Here is an 18,370-nt window from a genome sequence, read left to right on the forward strand (position 1 = left end):
GGTGGTCTCCCTTCCAAATACTGACCCTGCTCCACTTCCAAGATCTGACAACATTGGGCTATACCAGGGGTAGCCTGACTGCAGCCCTCCAGATGCCCATGGGGCTGCAGTTTGACTACCCCTGGGCTATACCATGCCCCCTTCCCTCATTGCGGTCTATTGTAGAGACATTTAAAAATGTATACATGTTGTGGAACGTATGTGAAGAAGTGAGGAAAGGGTAAAATAAGGGAAACGTGGCCAGCTTGATAAAGGAAATAAGCAATGCTGCTTTGTAAATCATGATCTATGTTGTACTATAACAGCAGGCGATGCTTCATAACCTTACATGGAAAGGAAAGGCCGCATTACCAAAAAAACACAAACCAACCTTAGAAGTACAATTATGAAACTCTGTGTTAGCTTCGTTTTTAAATGTCACGCAACTGTGATTCTCAGCCCACCCTGTTCACTGCCTGCCCTAGTCACATCATGCTTTGTATTGCAAAAGGAACTGCTGACCATAAGAAACCTAAGACAACCTCAAACACTGAAATGATTCGAGGGCACCGCCAATGTTTAGATAATCCTGACTTTGCCTAAACAGGAGTGCTGTGCGAACAGGGCTGTGGAGAGCAGAGGAATGCAGACACCTCTGATCCAAAAGACAATACGAAGGGCCTCTGCCAGGCATTGCAGATCGGTGGTTGTTTTCAATTAAAATAGAAAGCTGCCAACAATGTTCTAGCCAAACCTCCCCCCCTGCCCCCGAGGAACAATCCAATTTATTAACCATGTATTTATTCGAGCTTTTAAAAATAACTTGTCTTGCTGTCTCCACCAAGGGCATTCAATGGCTACTGCAGTTCCAACACAGAATAACCCCATACTAAATCCATGCATTTCTTGAAAGACAGATTTTTTTGTTTTAAAAATTGTATTTATTATTATATTTGTATTCTACCCTTCCCTGAAGACTCAGGATGGATCACAGTAGTTAAAACATACACAATACATATAAAACTAGAATTTAAATAATCTTAGGTTTTAAAAACATTAAAATGAAGAGCAGATTTTATTGTGAACTGCTGCGAGACCTTTTGGTGAATGGCGGTATATAAATCCAACTATAAATAAAGAAATAAATAAACAAACAAACAAACAAATAAATAGAAAACTAAGTTGTCCGAAGTTGCCTCCCTCTCAGGGAAGAGAGGGCAGGGGGACCACACAATTGAATCCTTGATGACATTGTAATTAGGTGGATGTTGCCAGGGAGACCAGCAGATTTGATGTTATGTCAGCCCTCAGCCATAGGTCTAGTGGAACACCCACAACTTAGAAGTCCAGCAGAACAGTCTGAGGTCCTACAGGACTCTGATCTCACTAGGCAGAGTGTTCAACCAGGCCAGGGCCAAAACAGTCCTGTCCCTGATTGAGGCCAGTATAATTTCTGGTTTCGGGATCCTAAGCAGATTTTGATCACTAGATCTTAGTGTCTTCTGGGGAACATAGTGGGAGAGGTGGTCCATCAGAAACAATGGTCCCAAACGTGTTTTTGTTTTGCTCTCCTGGAATCAACTGTACCAACCAATTCTTGTCTCTTTCACTGAGTGAAACCTGAAACTTTCCCGTATTTGCATAGTGGTGAAGGAAATGCACTCTGTGCATAAACAGAGGGATGATGTTGTGTCAAATGCTCCTGGGCTGAGATCTACTTTTGAAAACAAGTTCAGAGAATTTTTTATCCAACATTTAATTCACCTTATTCTTGTTTAACTCCAGGAAGTGTCAGGTAGACCGTTTATGCACTGGGAACTTCAGTGCCCCAGCTCCCGTGCAGGAGCACAAATCTGGGGCAGATGAGGTACACCAGGCCAAATGCTTCCCCATGTGGATGCAGGAAGAAGTAGGGCAACCTGCCACAACTTAAACTCCAGCCTGCAGCTCGGCATGAAACCTCCAGTGCATAAACGGTCGTAGTGGTGCTTTCCTCGAATGGTGAATGAAAGTGCTCAGACAACATTTGCTTTGCTAAACCCACACATACTCTAGTATTCGTAGTGTTGGCTACTTTGAGTGCTACTGAGTGACTTCCACCAAGCTGGCATTGCCTGTCTGGGTGTCTATTATATTCCTCTAGGACCCCAGGTTCTTCCTGCCTCTGTTTTATCCTTACAACAATCCTGTGAGTAAGCTTTGCTTGAGTGAGAGAGGGAGAAATGGAGTCAAAGTTCCCTCAATGAGCTTCATAGCAGACTGAGGACTGCGCACACATTGTGATTGTGAGGAAAACATTCAATACAAAATGAAATGTACACAGACAATGAGACTTTTCTGTCTGTTCTCAAAATCTTGCAGCCACTCTTTTATAAATTTGGGCAGGAATAGACAAGGCAAGCTGTCTTATACTTACAATCCAATCCTGTACTTGTCAATTTAGGAGTGTGTTTTCTTGTGGTAAATGAAATTCCTACTAAATGAGATCTTGAAGTGGTCAACTGTATCAAAAGCCACCTGAGAGATTTGACACAGATGTGCATCCTTTATTGGTCCCAGGGAAGACTGCAAATTTTTATGTGCGGGAGAGCAGAATTTCTTTAGTAATAAGCAGGAAAAGTCTCAGGTAACTTCCTGTGCTGCTGCATCTGGATAGTACGAAAGCTTTCCCTCATGGATTTCTACTTGCTGTCAAAGATGCAGCAGTTCCGCAAGAAAAGAGGCAGCACGTATCTTCCCAGGGTGTCTGTTCATGGAACTAGCCTGGCATGGAATGACCCCAGGAAACCCTGAGCCTATATCATGCCATGCTTTTGGCTCCCCAACAATCAGTGTCAGAAAATGGTGTTTGTGATAAACACTGCATAGCAGTGGCTGAACACAACTCTTTGGGGGCCAGCACATGAAGGCAGGATTTTCAAGTTCCTGTTCCACAGTTGCTATGTGCCGGGTGGACAGATGGGAAAGGTTCTGCCAGGCTGTAGGAAATGGAGGCACAAATGACTCCCCCCTGAGAATTGCCCAGAACTTTCCTGTGGAAAGTCTGCAGGGTGGCCATCATGCGTCAGCATGGTGCTGTAGCTGTCTCTGACATTACACATAGGAGACCAGCATGGAGGGAAATTACTGCACCGTTGGGAATCAGTTGAAAAATTGGCAACAGGGAAGTAATCCAACAGGTGCTGTTTTCCCTAACTTGTAAATCTAGCCGGGAGCACAATGGCGCGACACCTCCGGACTTTCTGCCAGTCCGTGCTGTGGTTAGGAGGGTCCTATCCGAAGTAACCGCGTGCAGGAGCCTATAAAGCCGCGTCTCCTTTGTGCCAGCTCCGCCGATTTGAGGTCGGGGGTGGCTTCAACCACTTCCGTCGCGGCGGCCCCGGGAGCCCGAGGCCGGACGCTGCCTTCTCCGCCCGCGGGGACGTGGCCCGGACGCTCGTCTCGGCCCGCCGAGAAAGGAAGCGGCGAGGCTGCTCTGGCCGGCCTCCGCGCCGTCCCAGCCCCAAGCGGCCGGCGCACACAAAGGGCGGGCGGGCGGGCGGCGGCGGCGTCCCGCACAAGTTTCGTGGCGCCCGCTTCTCCCGACTGCGCTTCCGCCCTGGGGCCGTCGGGGAGCCTGGACGGGGCTCGTCCTCCTGAGCTGCCTGGCGGCGGCGGGGCACAGGAGCCTCCCCTGCCGGCCGGGGGCCTCTTCTCCGGGGGCGCAGGCAGGAGGAGCGGGCCCGGGCAGCACAGCCCCCCACCCCCTCCCGGGGCGGAGCTCCCCGCCGCCGCCGCCGCCGCCTCCTCCTCCTCCTGTGCCTCGGCGAGCCGTAGAGGCTGCGGAGCGCCCGCCGGAGCTTGGCTGAGCGGAGCCGCGGAGGGCGCGGGGAGCCCCGCGAAGAGTCCGCCCGGCGCGCCAGCGGCATGAGCTTCCCGCGGCCCCTGCGCCGCTCGGTCAGCCTGAGCCCCGCCCGGACCCTCCGCCTGGTGGTGCTGGGACAGAGCGCCGTGGGCAAGACAGGTACGCCTCGGGGCCGGGGGGGGGGGGAGGGCGGGGGCCGTTGGGGCCGTCCCCGAAGCCTCCTGGGCAGGCGCTCCCCGCCTCTGCCCCGCTGTCCGTGCGCACCGTGCCTGTGCCAGGGAGCCCGCCGCCGGCCAGTGCGGGCACACAGGCGCCTCCGGCCGGGAAAAGAGGGCGGCGTGGCCCCAGGGGGCTCCCGGAGGGCCCCGGCAGGCCAGGACAAGGCGAGCTCCTCCGGGCAGGGACAGGGAAGCGCCAGGAAAAGGGTCCCCTCACGGAAGTGTGACTGACAGGCTGGCAGGGGTCCCCAAACACCTGTTCGCGGACGCCCCTTAGCCAGCGCCAGCGCCTCATGCGGGCAGGGCAAGGAGAGGACACGCATCTTGCATTCGCACGTGGCACTGCTGCTGCGACAAACCCCGAGGATGTCTCCAACAGCTTGTGGGTCACTTGGACTGCCAGCTACTAATGTCTGTGCTCTTTAATGTACCGGTGAGGGGCCTTCATTGGTGTGTGGCCTTTTGCAAACAACAATAACTAGAACCACCAGACCCCACCAATGTGTTCTAACTTTGCAAAAGCCAGATTGCATAGAATGGCACAACATTAATGCCTGGTTTGTGTTAAATGATGCCGAGAAAGCACTTGAAAACATGAAGATGCACTTGTTGGATCTGCCTAGTCTGGTTTTTGAATTCTCAAAGACAAATTGATTTTTTAAAAAAATCTAGTAGCCTTTGAAACATCTTAATGCCCCTTTTGCACCCAGTTCCAGGTAACCTGATTAAATCTGCAAAATCCTCCATTCCATGTTAAGACTCTGCAAACTGCAGACCAGAGAATCCGCTTTTATGCAGGGAAATGCTTTCTTGTCTCCCCCCACCCACACCAGTAGAAACATGTCTTTCTCTGCCGGACACCCAACTTGATGGAAGTTCTGGGGAAACTGGAACAGTGGCTGTTCATGGCTGCACACCTGGTGCACCCTGTCTGCTTTCACAACAGTCTGGGGAGGAAGGCTGAGAAAGTGACTGGTTCAGCAGGGATTTGCATACAAGCCTCCCTGTCAAAGAATGATACTTTATTCACTGCCCCACCATCAATGAAATCTTGTTCTATCCTAACGCTGGCAGAGGGGCTTGTGACCAGCCTGGAGGCAGTCTGTCACTAAACCTGAACCTTCCACCTTCCTTTCAGTTGATTTGGTTTTTCCCAGTCTCCCCCCCTCCCAATTTGCCTCCCCCACTAACATCAAAAACCTTTTAACATGCCTTGCAGAGAAAGGGGGAAGAATGACCTACTGGTAGCTTCTTTCATGTGTTAAGCATTGGTGGAGATCAAAGGAAGGGGGCTACACTGTACCTCTCCCATAATTAACAAAGCAACTTCCAGCCAAAGGATCATGCCTCAAAGAACTAGCAGTGCAGTCACTTCTAGATTCACTGAAGTCAGTGGCTTTAGACCGGCAGAACTCTGTTTAGCGTGCCACTGTCAAGTCCCTCCCCTCCCACGTCTCATGTAAATTTGCCACTAGATGGATATTTTGACTGGATCCTGAAGGGATGTTGCATTCTCTGTGATTTCTCCAGCGGGGCAAGGGGGGGGGATGTTCTGTGGGGCAGGGCTGGCTGTCAGGCTTTGCTTCACTAAACCTGTAATAAAGGCTGCCCTTGCAAATGTGGAAGCTGAGCATAGTGGGAGATTATTCCTAAAAACAGACTGCAGATCCCCAGAGAGTAATTTGTGCAGCTGCACCACCACCTTCTAACTCCAGCTAGATCCATTCAGCTGTCTCTCCTCAGCAACTCTCAGGTTATTTAAATGCCAACCTTTCCCTGCCTCTCTCACACACATCATATGCATTTGCAGCCCTTGTGGGCCCCATCTGTGCAAGTAGACCTCCCATTCAGGAAACAGTCCATGTGCCTTAAGACAAATCATGCATCAGGTTACCTAGTGATTAGCGCATTTCCACTTAGAACAATATCCCTCGTCTCAGAAAAGTTACCTTGACAAATGAATTCTCAATGCTTCTGGCTCCGAGTCTTCTAGGGCGACGGTGATGGTGGTGGTGGTGGGTAGGGAGAGAATAGAGCACATTGAGAAAAGATAAGAACATTTGATACATGGCATGGTCAGCTATTCATATATTACAACAATCAGCGTTTGTTTTTCTCAAGGGGGCAGGAGATCCCTAATCAAACCATTATAACTGTCAATTTAAAAAAGTTTAGCCCTTATTCCCCAAGGCGTAATTAGTTCCACAAATCCAGTTTGGTTCTTAATTGCTTTCTTGCCGCTCTCAAAAAACAAGTTGGAATTTTCTTAACCACTGTCTCACTCCCAGCCCAGCCCTCCGCTGCTTTCTACAAAGGAGGAGCCGCGTTTCCCTCATAGATTGGGGATATGAAGGATGCCAATTTGTTCCACCAAATCCCTATTTTAACTAACATTTTCCCTTGGGACCTTCTAAAACAGACTTGCCATTTCCCTGGACATCTTAGCACATTCCCTGACCGCCACCACTCCTTTGTTGTTAGGGGCATTATTATCAACACTCTTGATCCGAAGAACAAGATGACACATTTTGTCTGATGGACTGCATTTCAGTTTCTCCAGAGGCAGCACTGAAGGATGCCACTTCAGTGGGGAATTCCTGCTGGCTGGCAAAGGCCAGGCACATTTCCATGAAGATCACAGGAGAGTTCCAATCAAAGCCTCTCTCTCTTTGCAAGGGTCTTCTGTCCTGCCCTGCATTCATTTTTAAACCTCTTAAAATCCTCAGCAAGCTGTGGGATGCTTCCTCCTGCTGCCGCTTCTTCTTGCCACTCCAGAGCTGATTTTGGGCCCTCTCTGCTTTGTGCCTTGGTCACAACTTGTTGGCAACTAATTCACCTCATGGACTTCCTCGGCCACAGTCCACTGGGTGTTCTGCAGCTGGGCTCAATTTGACGCCTTGTAGTCCTTAGCACTCAGCCTCCAGACGCTCACTAGGGTCACTTTAATGTCTGCTGCGTGCTGCCCTTCCATCTTACTTTAGTCTGCTCTTGAATCCAGCTTTTCCATTTCATTTAACCCACTAATCTCAATTTCCCATAGTCAACAGCACTTCAGACATGTGTCCTGTCCCCTCCAGTTGTGAGGTGTTCCACCAGCAGGGCTACCCTGCTTAACTTTTTTGGGCTGATAAAGCACAATAGACTTCTGGTATCTTCTTAATGATTGAATTTATATATAAATGTTTAAGTAGAATACAGTGAGAAGTTACATTCTAAAAAAAATAAAAATAAACCAACACAAAAAAGCAGACAGGGGATCCTTAGAGTGCAACTTTCACATCTTTCCGTGACAAGGCAGGAACTCTGTTTCCTCTAACTCCTGTGAGACAGTGCTCTCTCTCTCCCCCCTTCTTGCCCTCTTTGTAACTCACATACCCCTGCAGATAATTCACTTCAGACCTTGCAAGTAACTGTCCATTAAAAAACTCACTTTCTTTTGTAAGGTTCTTGACCAGTCATGCACAGTGACCCAGCAAGCTGCATTTACAACAGAAAAAACCAACTGGCTCTATCACAGTGTCAGAATATCAGGTGTCTATTATTTAACAGTTATTCCTGTCTATTATTTAACAGTTCCTAGAGTAGTCGTGCTGTGTATCACTAGAGAAAGCCATATTTTTCCCAGGATACCTTTGAGAATTGATTTGACATTTGTTCTGGTCTTTCATTTGGAATTAGGGGCACAGACCTAGCTATTGACTGTATCTTAACAAAGTTTGATGGATTACTGCTTAACAAGTAGCCCAGGGCTAAAGGGCTGATGTTGTGGGTACATGTGTATATGCTGTAGCAGAGTGTATTTTACTGGCTCATAAAGACAAATAAAAGAAATTCTAAGGCATTGGGCAGCATCCTGAGAAGCACAAGTAAGACGACCGCCTGTTGATCTTTCCTGGTTTCCTTTTCCCCCAGCAGTCCCACAAGACCTGAAAAGTTGGTGCTTGGTGAGAGAGAAGCCCTGAGGACATAATCTTATAGAATACTGGGGAATGTGGTGCAAAAGCCAGAGAGTCATTTTGGGTTCTGATTAGAGTGTTGAATTAGGATTTGAGTGATCTGGGTTCCAGCTCCCCAACTACCATGGAAGCTCAGTGGGTTGCTTTTGGCCATTCATTTTTTCTCAGCCTAATCAATCACATAGCATTGTCCTTGAAAGGATAAAAGGGAGGAGGAGAGAACAGTGTCATCAGGCACTTTGGGGGGAAGAGTGAGTATGAATAGTTAAATAAATAAAATTAAATCTAGTGATGTTGACGCTACTTCTTTCTTGCACTAATAGAGCCTCTTGCATGACAGAAGAACTAAGAGGCATTGTCCTCTGATACTTCCTCACTCCAGCCTTCTTGGGTCCTGTTACATTTTGATCACAGTGTTCCCATGTTTCCAAGCATGACTTCTTTGAATGCCTTTTCATAGAATCATAGAGTTGGAAGGGGCCATACAGGCCATCTAGTCCAACCTGTCGGGGACCCGCTTGCTAACTGAAAAAACAGGGTGCCCCTTTGAAGAAAACGTCACGCCAGGCCTGGTGAACGATACAACAGGAACAAGCTTTATTTCAGCAACGTGGAGTCCGCTGGTATGGAGTAAGAGCTTCCACCGAACTCCAGGTGGAAGCTCCCTTTTATAGAAAACCCACCTCCTTAGGCTGTATTGCCCCACCCAGTACTTGCGGAGGGAACATGCTGATACAATCATGACTCATGCACATATGCGAGGTTTTCCGGGGTTCCTGATGGCCCATTTTCCTGGAACAAAGGGCCATCTCCGGGCCCTTGTCAAAAGGTGGAGGGGGACATTGAGGTTCTTTAGCGGCCATTGCCACCTCAACGATCGGGTGGGGCGCCCAGCTGCCGGCTTGCCTATGATCACCATGCCCTACCTCCGTGATCGCGGGCGCCTCTGATGGCGGGGTTCGGTCCGGTTCCCAAGCCACCAAGGACCGAACCACGACATTCTGCCCCCCCAAAGGTCCATTCTCCAACCCCCCGGGACGGCCAGGATACCGCTTGTGGAAACGTTCAGTGAGTCGGGGCGCAAGGACGTCCGCTGCCCAGACCCATTCCCGGTCCCCCAAAGCGAAGTCCTTCCATTCCACGAGGTACTGCAACTTCCCCCTGTGGAGTCTAGAGTCCAGGATATCCGCCACCTCGTGGTGCTCCCCCCCCGGCAGGACCTCGGGCGCTGGCGGGGAAAACACGGGGTGCCAAACGTCACCGTCCGGAGTTTTTTTTAGAAGGCTCACGTGAAAGACGGGATGGATGTGCCGGAGGTTCTTGGGGAGCTTGAGCTTGACCGAAACTTCGTTGATCGGGGCCAAGACCTCGAAAGGCCCCAAAAACCGAGGGCCTAGCTTCTTGCTGGGCAAATTCAACCGTAGGTTCCGGGTGGAAAGGTAAACTCGATCCCCCGGTCGGATCTCCTCAGCTGGTCGTCTCTTCCGGTCGGCGTCCTCTTTCTGCGCTGCCTTGACTTTGTGGAGCTGCTCCTGCAGCGACTTCCAGCAGCTCCCGGCACGCTTCCCCCACTCGCGAAGGTCGGCCGATTCCCGGGCGGGGACCTCTCCAAGCTCCGGGAAGTGTCTCAGGTCTGTCCCGTAGACGACGGCAAAAGGCGACATCTCCGTGCTGCTGTGGTCTGCGTTGTTGTACGCGAACTCGGCCAGGGGGAGCAGGGGCACCCAGGTGTCTTGATGATAGGAACCGAAACACCGCAAGTACTGCTCCAGTACTTGATTAACCCGCTCGGTCTGCCCGTCCGTCTGGGGGTGGTAAGCGGAGCTCAGCCCTTGCTCGATGTCTAACAGGCGCAGGAAAGCTTGCCAAAACCGGGACACGAATTGTGAGCCCCGATCGGAAATCACTTTGTCCGGCAGCCCGTGCAGTCGGAACACGTGATCCAGGAACATCCCAGCCAACTGTGAAGCACTGGGGACACTGGCGCAAGGAATGAAATGGGCCTGTTTGGAAAATAGATCTACCACCACCCAGATCACCGTTTTCCCCTTGCTGGGAGGCAAGTCTGTTATAAAGTCCATGGAGATCACTGACCACGGCCGGGTCGGGACCTCGAGCGGGTGCAGCAGACCTTTCGGCTTGCCAACCCCCGGCTTGCAGGTCAGGCAGACAGGACAACCACTGACGTAAGCTTTTGTGTCCCGCCGCAGACTGGGCCACCAAAACCGCCGCCGGGCCAACTTCCAGGATTTTACGAAACCGAAGTGCCCGGCGGTCTTAGCATCGTGGCAGAGGCTGAGGGCTTCCCGTCGTAGCCCTTCCGGGACGTAGACAGCCTCCCCCCTCCGCCAGAGACCGGAGTCCAAAATCAAAGAGTCCCGGAGCTCAGCCAGCTCCTCGTCTGTCCCGTAGGCTGCCACTAGGCGGTCTCGGAGCGGGGCGGTCGCCGGGTCGGGCTCCCATTCCTCCCTGGCCCGACGCCTAGTGACGACCCCCCGTCCCAGCTGCTCCTCACCAAACACGGACCTGGTGCAGGGAGCGTACCCCTCCCCATAATGCGGCAGACGGGAGAGGGCGTCCGCGAGGAAATTCTCTTTGCCGGGGATGTGACCAAGCTTGAAATTGTACCGCGAAAAGAACTCCGCCCACCTCATCTGCTTGGCGTTCAGGGATCGCGGTTGCCGGAGCGCCTCCAGATTCTTGTGATCTGTCCAGACCTCGAACGGCTCCTCTGTTTCCTCCAGCCAATGCCGCCATTCGGTGAGGGCGAACTTAATCGCAAACGCCTCCTTCTCCCAGGTAGACCAGTTCCGCTCCGTTTCGGCGAATTTTCGTGAGAGGTAGGCCGCCGGCCTCAGCTGTCCCGCCTTGTCTCGCTGCAGGAGAACCGCCCCGGCTGCTGCGTCGCTGGCGTCGACTTGTACCACCATCGGCTGGGTTGGGTCGACGTGCAGTAGCGTGGGCTCAGACGCGAAAGCTTGCTTGAGGGCCAGGAACGCTGCCTCCGATTTCTCATTCCAGCCGAGCGCTGCGCTGGGCCGCGTGGCGCGAGGACCTCTCCCCTTGGTACCTAGCAAGTCCGTGAGGGGAGCCACTACGGAGGAGTATCTGGGGATGAAGCCTCTAAAAAAGTTAGCAAACCCCAGGAAGCTTTGTAGCTGTTTCCGGGTGCGGGGCCTTTCCCAGGCCAGCACCGCCTGCACCTTCTCGGGGTCCATAGCTATGCCCTGGGCTGAGATGCGGTAGCCCAAATAGTCCAGGGAGGGACGGTGGAATTCGCACTTAGCCAGCTTCACGTATAGGTGGTTTGCCAGCAGGCGCTTTAACACCTCCCTCACCAGGGTCACGTGCTCTTGGGGATCTTGGCTGTAGATCAGGACGTCATCCAAATAAACAACCACCCCCTGAAACAGAAGGTCCTGCAACACCTCATTAATTAGACTCATGAAAACCCCAGGTGCCCCGCTTAAACCGAACGGCATCACTTTAAATTCGAATTGTCCCAATTGACAGTTAAACGCTGTTTTCCACTCATCCCCCTCCCGGATGCGTACCCGGTAGTACGCCTCCCTTAGGTCCAGCTTAGTGAACAGAGTCCCTTTGCCCAGCCGGGCCAGCAAATCCGGGATCAGCGGGAGGGGGTAAGCGTTCCCCGCTGCGATGGCGTTGAGGCCCCGGTAGTCCTGGCACAGCCGTCGGGACCCATCCTTTTTCCGGACGAACAAGACTGGAGCTCCCATGGGACTGGAAGCGGGCCGGATGAAACCTCGGGCCAGATTTTTACCCAAAAACTCCCGGAGGTCCTTGAGCTCACCCTCACTCATCTTGTAGATGCGCCCTTTGGGTAGTACCGCCCCCTCTGGGATGTTGATAGCGCAGTCCGTGCGGCGGTGTGGGGGTAGCTCGTCCGCTTCCCGCTCGCTGAAAACGGCTGCGAGGTCTCGGTACTCTGGCGGGACCTCGGGCTCTGGTATCTCCTGCTGCGCCGCCGCCGCTCCCCTGGGACGCGCCGCCGTCCTCTTGTGGCTGGAATTCTCGTGGGGGACCCGATGCCGTGCACCCACCGTCAAGTCGAACTTCAGGGTCCCCGCCCGCCAGTCCACCACGGGGTTGTGTTCCTTCAGCCAATCCAGGCCCAACACCGCCCGATATCCCGCTACGGGGACCTGGATCAGCCACCGCAGCTCTTGGTGGTCCCCTATGTGGATGGCGATAGGACCCACCTCCTCCCCGAAAGGTCCCCCCTGAATCGGGCTGCCGTCCATCTGGACGAAAACCAGGGGAACCTTCCGAATGCGCTTCGGTAGCCCCAAAGCCCGGGCTATCTGGGGGTGGACCATGCTGTGGTCGCATCCAGAGTCCAAAAGAGCCTCCCCCACCCAACTTAGTCCGTTCTCCGGGTTCCGGAGCTCTAAAATTACCACGTTCGGAGGTCGCGCCTCATGCTGTAGGGGTTTTCCCTCGCACCGCGGGACCTGCTGCCCGGCGCCGTCTACAGCAGGTCCTGGCCGTTTCCCGTCGCCTGGGCGCTTCCCGGTTCGTTGCGGAGGTCCTCCGCCCGGCGTGCCTGCTGGGGGCGTGTCGCACCTCCCCCCTGGGAGAGCCCGCGGTCCTCCCCCCCTTGCCGTTGGCACGCTGCTGCGAAATGTCCTGACCCCCCGCATTTCAGGCACAGACCTTCCCGGCGTCTCCTTTCCCGCTCGGGGTTCGGGGGTCGTTTGGGGCGAGAGTTGTCGGGGCCCGGTCTCGGCGCCTCGGCTGACCCGCCTTTGGCCTCCCGGGGGGGGTGCGGCGGCCCAACCCAGGCTGGCTTCCAGCTTGGCGACCACAAAACACCACCCCTCCAGTGTAGACAGATCTTCTTCCGTCCCCTTGATCACGGCCCATTCCCTGAGCTTCGGGTTAAGGCCCTCCCGGAAGTACTCGATTTGGGTCTCCTCGTTCCAGGAGAACACCTTGCCTGCTTCCCTCCGGAAAATGTCTATATAGTCCATAACCCCCCTAGTACCCTGTCGAAGTCCCTTGATCCGACTCTTTGCCTTGTCCTCAGCCTGGGGGTCCTGGAATCGTCGGCGGAGCGCGACCACGAAGTCCTGCAGGTCCCGCGTTGCCGGGTCGCCGCGCTCGGCCAACCCTAGGTACCACTGACCCGCCTTGCCCTGGAGACACGAGGCCACCCCCCAGACCAAGTCCTCGGAGTCCTCATACCGGTCTCCATACCTCCGGGCATGCGTCAGCGCGTGGAGGAGGAACTGCGGGAGGTCGTCCGGCGTCCCGTCGAAACGCGCCTTAAGCTCTGGGGGGGAACGTTTTGGAGAGTAGTCCGACCCCCTCCGGATCCGGGATTCTCGGCGTCCGCCGTCTCGTCCTGCTCCGCTCCACCGGCTACCAACTTGCCCAACGACGCCGTGCCGCTCCCTGCCTTGCACGTCGCTCCTGCGTTGGTCCGGCTCTCGCCGCCCCGTCGGCTCACCCGCTCCCCCGAGATCCTCTGCTGTCTCGCCTCTCCGCTGGCCGTCTCGCCTACTCGGGACTGAAAACTGCTCCGGGTCGGGGTCCGGGGCCCGCTCACCAGTGCCGGGCTCGTCCTCGTCGCTGGAGACGTCCTCACTCGACGCGATCCCCTCCGCCGTTGTATTACCAGTCCCTCCGGGCCCGGCCCGAGCTTGCTCACGGGCTTCAGCTGCCTGCAAGCGCCTGGCCAAGTCCGCCATGGCCCGCCGCAGGTCCTCTAGGGATTCCTCAGGTCCTACCGGGCGAAGCGCCTGCCTCAGCTGGGTGTCCCAGGTTGGGGCCAACCCCCCAGACCTCGGCGCGCTCCCCGCCGTGCTTGGGAACCCCATGGCCCGGCGCCTTCCCTTGGCCGCCGCTGCCGAGGGTCTCGGGGTCCCGGACAGCTGCTCCTGGCCCCCCGATTTTCGGAGGAAATCTCCCGGGGACATTAAACTCATGTTCCCGGGGTTCGTGGGGGTCGAGACCGCCCCGTTGCTTGAAAACGCCATCTCTGGATCCGTCCCGATAAGCGCTCGGATGCGATGCCGACCCTGGAGTTCGGAGGGAAGCTCTTACGATGTCGGGGACCCGCTTGCTAACTGAAAAAACAGGGTGCCCCTTTGAAGAAAACGTCACGCCAGGCCTGGTGAACGATACAACAGGAACAAGCTTTATTTCAGCAACGTGGAGTCCGCTGGTATGGAGTAAGAGCTTCCACCGAACTCCAGGTGGAAGCTCCCTTTTATAGAAAACCCACCTCCTTAGGCTGTATTGCCCCACCCAGTACTTGCGGAGGGAACATGCTGATACAATCATGACTCATGCACATATGCGAGGTTTTCCGGGGTTCCTGATGGCCCATTTTCCTGGAACAAAGGGCCATCTCCGGGCCCTTGTCAAAAGGTGGAGGGGGACATTGAGGTTCTTTAGCGGCCATTGCCACCTCAACGATCGGGTGGGGCGCCCAGCTGCCGGCTTGCCTATGATCACCATGCCCTACCTCCGTGATCGCGGGCGCCTCTGATGGCGGGGTTCGGTCCGGTTCCCAAGCCACCAAGGACCGAACCACGACACAACCCCCTGCTCAACGCAGGATTAACCCTAAGCATCCTAAAGCATCCAAGAAAAGTGTGTATCCAACCTTTGCTTGAAGACTTCCAGTGAGGGGGAGCTCACCACCTCCTTAGGCAGCCTATTCCACTGCTGAACTACTCTGACTGTGAAAAACTTTTTCCTGATATCTAGCCTATATCGTTGTACTTGAAGTTTAAACCCATTACTGCGTGTCCTCTCCTCTGCAGCCAGCAGAAACAGCATCCTGCCCTCCTCCAAGTGACAACCTTTCAAATACTTAAAGAGGGCTATCATGTCCCCTCTCAACCTCCTTTTCTCCAGGCTGAACATTCCCGTCCCTCAACCTATCTTCATAGGGCTTGGTCCCTTGGCCCCAGATCATCTTCGTCGCTCTCCTCTGTACCCTTTCAATTTTATCGACGTCCTTCTTGTAGTGAGGCCTCCAGAACTGCACACAGTACTCCAGGTGTGGTCTGACCAGTGCCGTATACAATGGGACTATGACATCTTGTAATTTTGATGTGATGCCTCTGTTGATACAGCCCAAAATGGCATTTGCCTTTTTTACCGCTGCATCACACTGCCTGCTCATGTTTAGTTTACAATCCACAAGTACCTCAAGGTCTCGTTCACACACAGTGCTATCTAGAAGCGTATCCCCCATCCAGTAGGCATGCTTTTCATTTTTCTGACCCAGATGCAGAACTTTACACTTATCTTTATTAAATTGCATATTGTTCTCATTTGCCCATTTTTCCATTGTGTTCAGATCTCGTTGAACTTTGTCTCTATCTTCCGGAGTATTTGCCAGTCCTCCCAATTTGGTGTCATCTGCAAACTTGATGAGTAGTCCCTCCACCCCCTCATCTAGATCATTAATAAATATGTTAAAAAGTACTGGGCCGAGCACCGAGCCCTGAGGTACCCCGCTACTCACCTCTCTCCAGTCTGATGAAACACCATTGACAACAACTCTTTGAGTGCGGTTCTCTAACCAATTCCCTATCCACCTAACTATCTGAAAATCCAGATTGCAGTCCTTCAACTTATCAGAACATCATGGGGAACCTTGTCAAAAGCTTTACTAAAATCCAAGTAAATGACATCAACCGAATTTCCCCGATCCAGCAAGCCTGTTACTTGGTCAAAAAAGGAAACTAGGTTGGTCTGGCAGGACCTGTTGGAGACAAATCCATGCTGACTTCCTTGGATCACCAAATTGTCCTCCAGATGTTTGCAGATCGCTCCCTTTAATATCTGCTCCATTATCTTCCCCACAACAGAGGTCAGACTCACTGGTCTGTAGTTTCCTGGGTCATCCTTCCTCCCTTTTTTGAAGATCGGAATAACGTTTGCTCTTTTCCAGTCCTCCGGGACATCTCCAGTCCTTAAAGAGGTTCCGAAGATGATGGACAAGGGCTGTGCAAGTTCTCTGGAAAGTTCTTTGAGTACTCTCGGGTGCATTTCATCCGGACCAGGGGATTTGAACTCATCCAGTGCAGCTAAATGCCTCTCAACAACCTCTCTATCCATGTTAACCTGCCACCCAGACACTATCCTTTGGCTATGGCCATCTCTAGATGTGCCTAAACACTTTGACCTGTGGGAAAAAACAGATGTAAAATAGGCACTAAGCCTTTCTGCTTTCTCTGCATCTTTTGTTAGAGTTTGTCCATCCGCACCCAACAGTGAGCCTATTGCCTCCTTTACTTTACGTTTGCTCCTCGCATAACTGAAAAATCTTTTCTTGCTACAATGGACTTCCCTGGCCAATCTCAGCTCACTCTCAGCTTTGGCCTTTCTGATGATTGATCTAGAGTGCCTAGTAACCTGTAAGTACTCTTCTTTAGAGCTCTGTCCTTCCCTCCATTTCCTGAACATTTTCCTTTTCTTTCTTAGTTCCTCTTGAAGTTCTCTGTTCATCCAAATAGGCTTCTTAGAGCTCCTGCAGTGTTTTCGTCTTTCTGGGATAGTCATTGATTGAGCATGCAATAGCTCTTGTTTGAGTAGCGCCCACCCTTCACATGCTCCCTTCCCTTCCAGCATTCTCGTCCATGGTATGACACTCATCATGTCTCTTGAGTTTATTAAAGTTTGCCCTACGAAAATCCAACATCCGCGTCTGGCTACAAGCTTTCTTGGCTCCCCATCTCAAAAGGAATTGTATGAGGACATGGTCACTTCCCCCTAGGGTCCCCACCTCCTTCACCTCATCCACCAACTCTTGCCTGTTGGTCAGTATTAAGTCCAGTATGGCTGAACCTCTTGTGGGTTCATCTACCATTTGATAAATGAAATTGTCAGCCAGGCAGGTCAGAAAGTTGCATGACTGAGGACGCTTTGCAGAGTTTGTTTCCCAGCACACATCTGGGAAACAAACTTTTGAGGCTGATGAGGGAAAGGGAAAGCTGGGGAATATCTGTGTTTGCAGGAACCCAATGAAGTTGATGGACAACAGATTCAGGACAGACAAAAGGAAGGGCCAGTTTGGTGTAGTGGTTAGGTGCGCGGACTTCTAATCTGGCGAGCCGGGTTTGATTCCATGCTCTCCCACATGCAGCCAGCTGGGTGACCTTGGGCTCACCCCAGCACTGATAAAACTGTTCTGACCGATCAATGATATCAGGGCTCTCTCAGCTTCACCCACCTCACAGGGTGTCTGTTGTGGGGAGAGGAATAGGAAGGCGACTGTAAGCTGCTTTGAGACTCCTTCAGGTAGAGAAAAAGCGGCATATAAGAACCCTCTTCCTCTTCCGCCTTGATTGCACTGCACATTACTCAGACCTCAAGACTCGAAGCTAAGTATTGAATTGGTTTGTCCAAATCAATATAATTACAGACCTCCTTCCTACCAAAGGGTTTCTTTTCTTTTTTTTCTTCACTATCACTGTGGTTGCTTGGCTAACAGTCCCTCAACTGCCAGACTGCCTCTGCCAGTTAACCCCCTTCTTTGTGACAGAACATAGCCCGCTCCTGTCTATCACAAATTACCTTCCATGTTTGAGATTCTCAGCCAATGTCCAGATAGTGGGTGCGGGAAGGCCCCAGTCCTGGTGAAGGGAGAACAATATGCTGAGGCTGAAAACAAGTGTGTTAGATTTCAAAGAGCCGGTCATTTTGCCTACTCCAAGGAGGAAGGGGTTTCACAAAGGCACTGCAGAAATGATGTACTTCCCTTGATCTGAGCAAGTGCAGAAACTCTCATAAAACTCTGTGTTTCTGCCTATACTGCCAGTGTAAGTTTAATTTTTAAGTTGGCAGGTACCATTCTTTGATGTTAGTGAGAATAAAACACTTTAATCTGGAAAATCTGTGGCATAAAACTTTTTTTGTATGGCATCATTTTGCTGTTTCTCTGAACTTTAATGTGAGTGAACAGTAACCGAGCAATAGCTGTTTTAATGGAAGTCTACACATTTAAAAAATATATATTCTGATTTCAATATATGAATACATATAAACACTGGAAGAAGGCCTCTTTCAGAATGTGACAGACCAGAAACTGAAACTGCAAGCAAAGAAACTCTAGCACAGCAAGAGCCAAAAGCCCATTAAGGAAGGGAATCCAAAAACTGAGGTATCCCTTTGCAAGTTTCCAAATTCCTACATTCCATATATGTATGATGTGCAGCATGTCTGCCCAAAGGATGCAATTGCATGCATTCTAGACAAGGTATGAATTGGCAAAATAAAGGAATTTTACAGACTGACAACAGCTGTTCCATAGTTCCAGAATGTGTCGTAATTAACACTGGCTTATTGAACATTACAAGGTCCTAAACATGCAAGATATCCCATGTGGGTAG

The 18,370-nt window shown here is 52.2% G+C and overlaps 1 protein-coding gene across 1 annotated transcript in view; it reads left to right on the forward strand.

Moving 5' to 3' along the window:
- The first annotated feature begins 3,341 nt into the window (after window positions 1-3,341).
- Window positions 3,342-18,370, forward strand: part of LOC143829824 (ras-related and estrogen-regulated growth inhibitor-like) — a 54,200-nt gene continuing 39,171 nt past the window's right edge. Inside the window, exon 1 of the mRNA XM_077321281.1 lies at window positions 3,342-3,982. Within this exon, the coding sequence (XP_077177396.1) occupies window positions 3,886-3,982 (97 nt within the window). The 5' untranslated portion in view covers window positions 3,342-3,885. The remainder of the gene's footprint in view (window positions 3,983-18,370) is intronic.

Source organism: Paroedura picta, chromosome 2, assembly GCF_049243985.1.
Source record: "Paroedura picta isolate Pp20150507F chromosome 2, Ppicta_v3.0, whole genome shotgun sequence".
In the NCBI taxonomy this organism is placed as follows: domain Eukaryota; kingdom Metazoa; phylum Chordata; class Lepidosauria; order Squamata; family Gekkonidae; genus Paroedura; species Paroedura picta.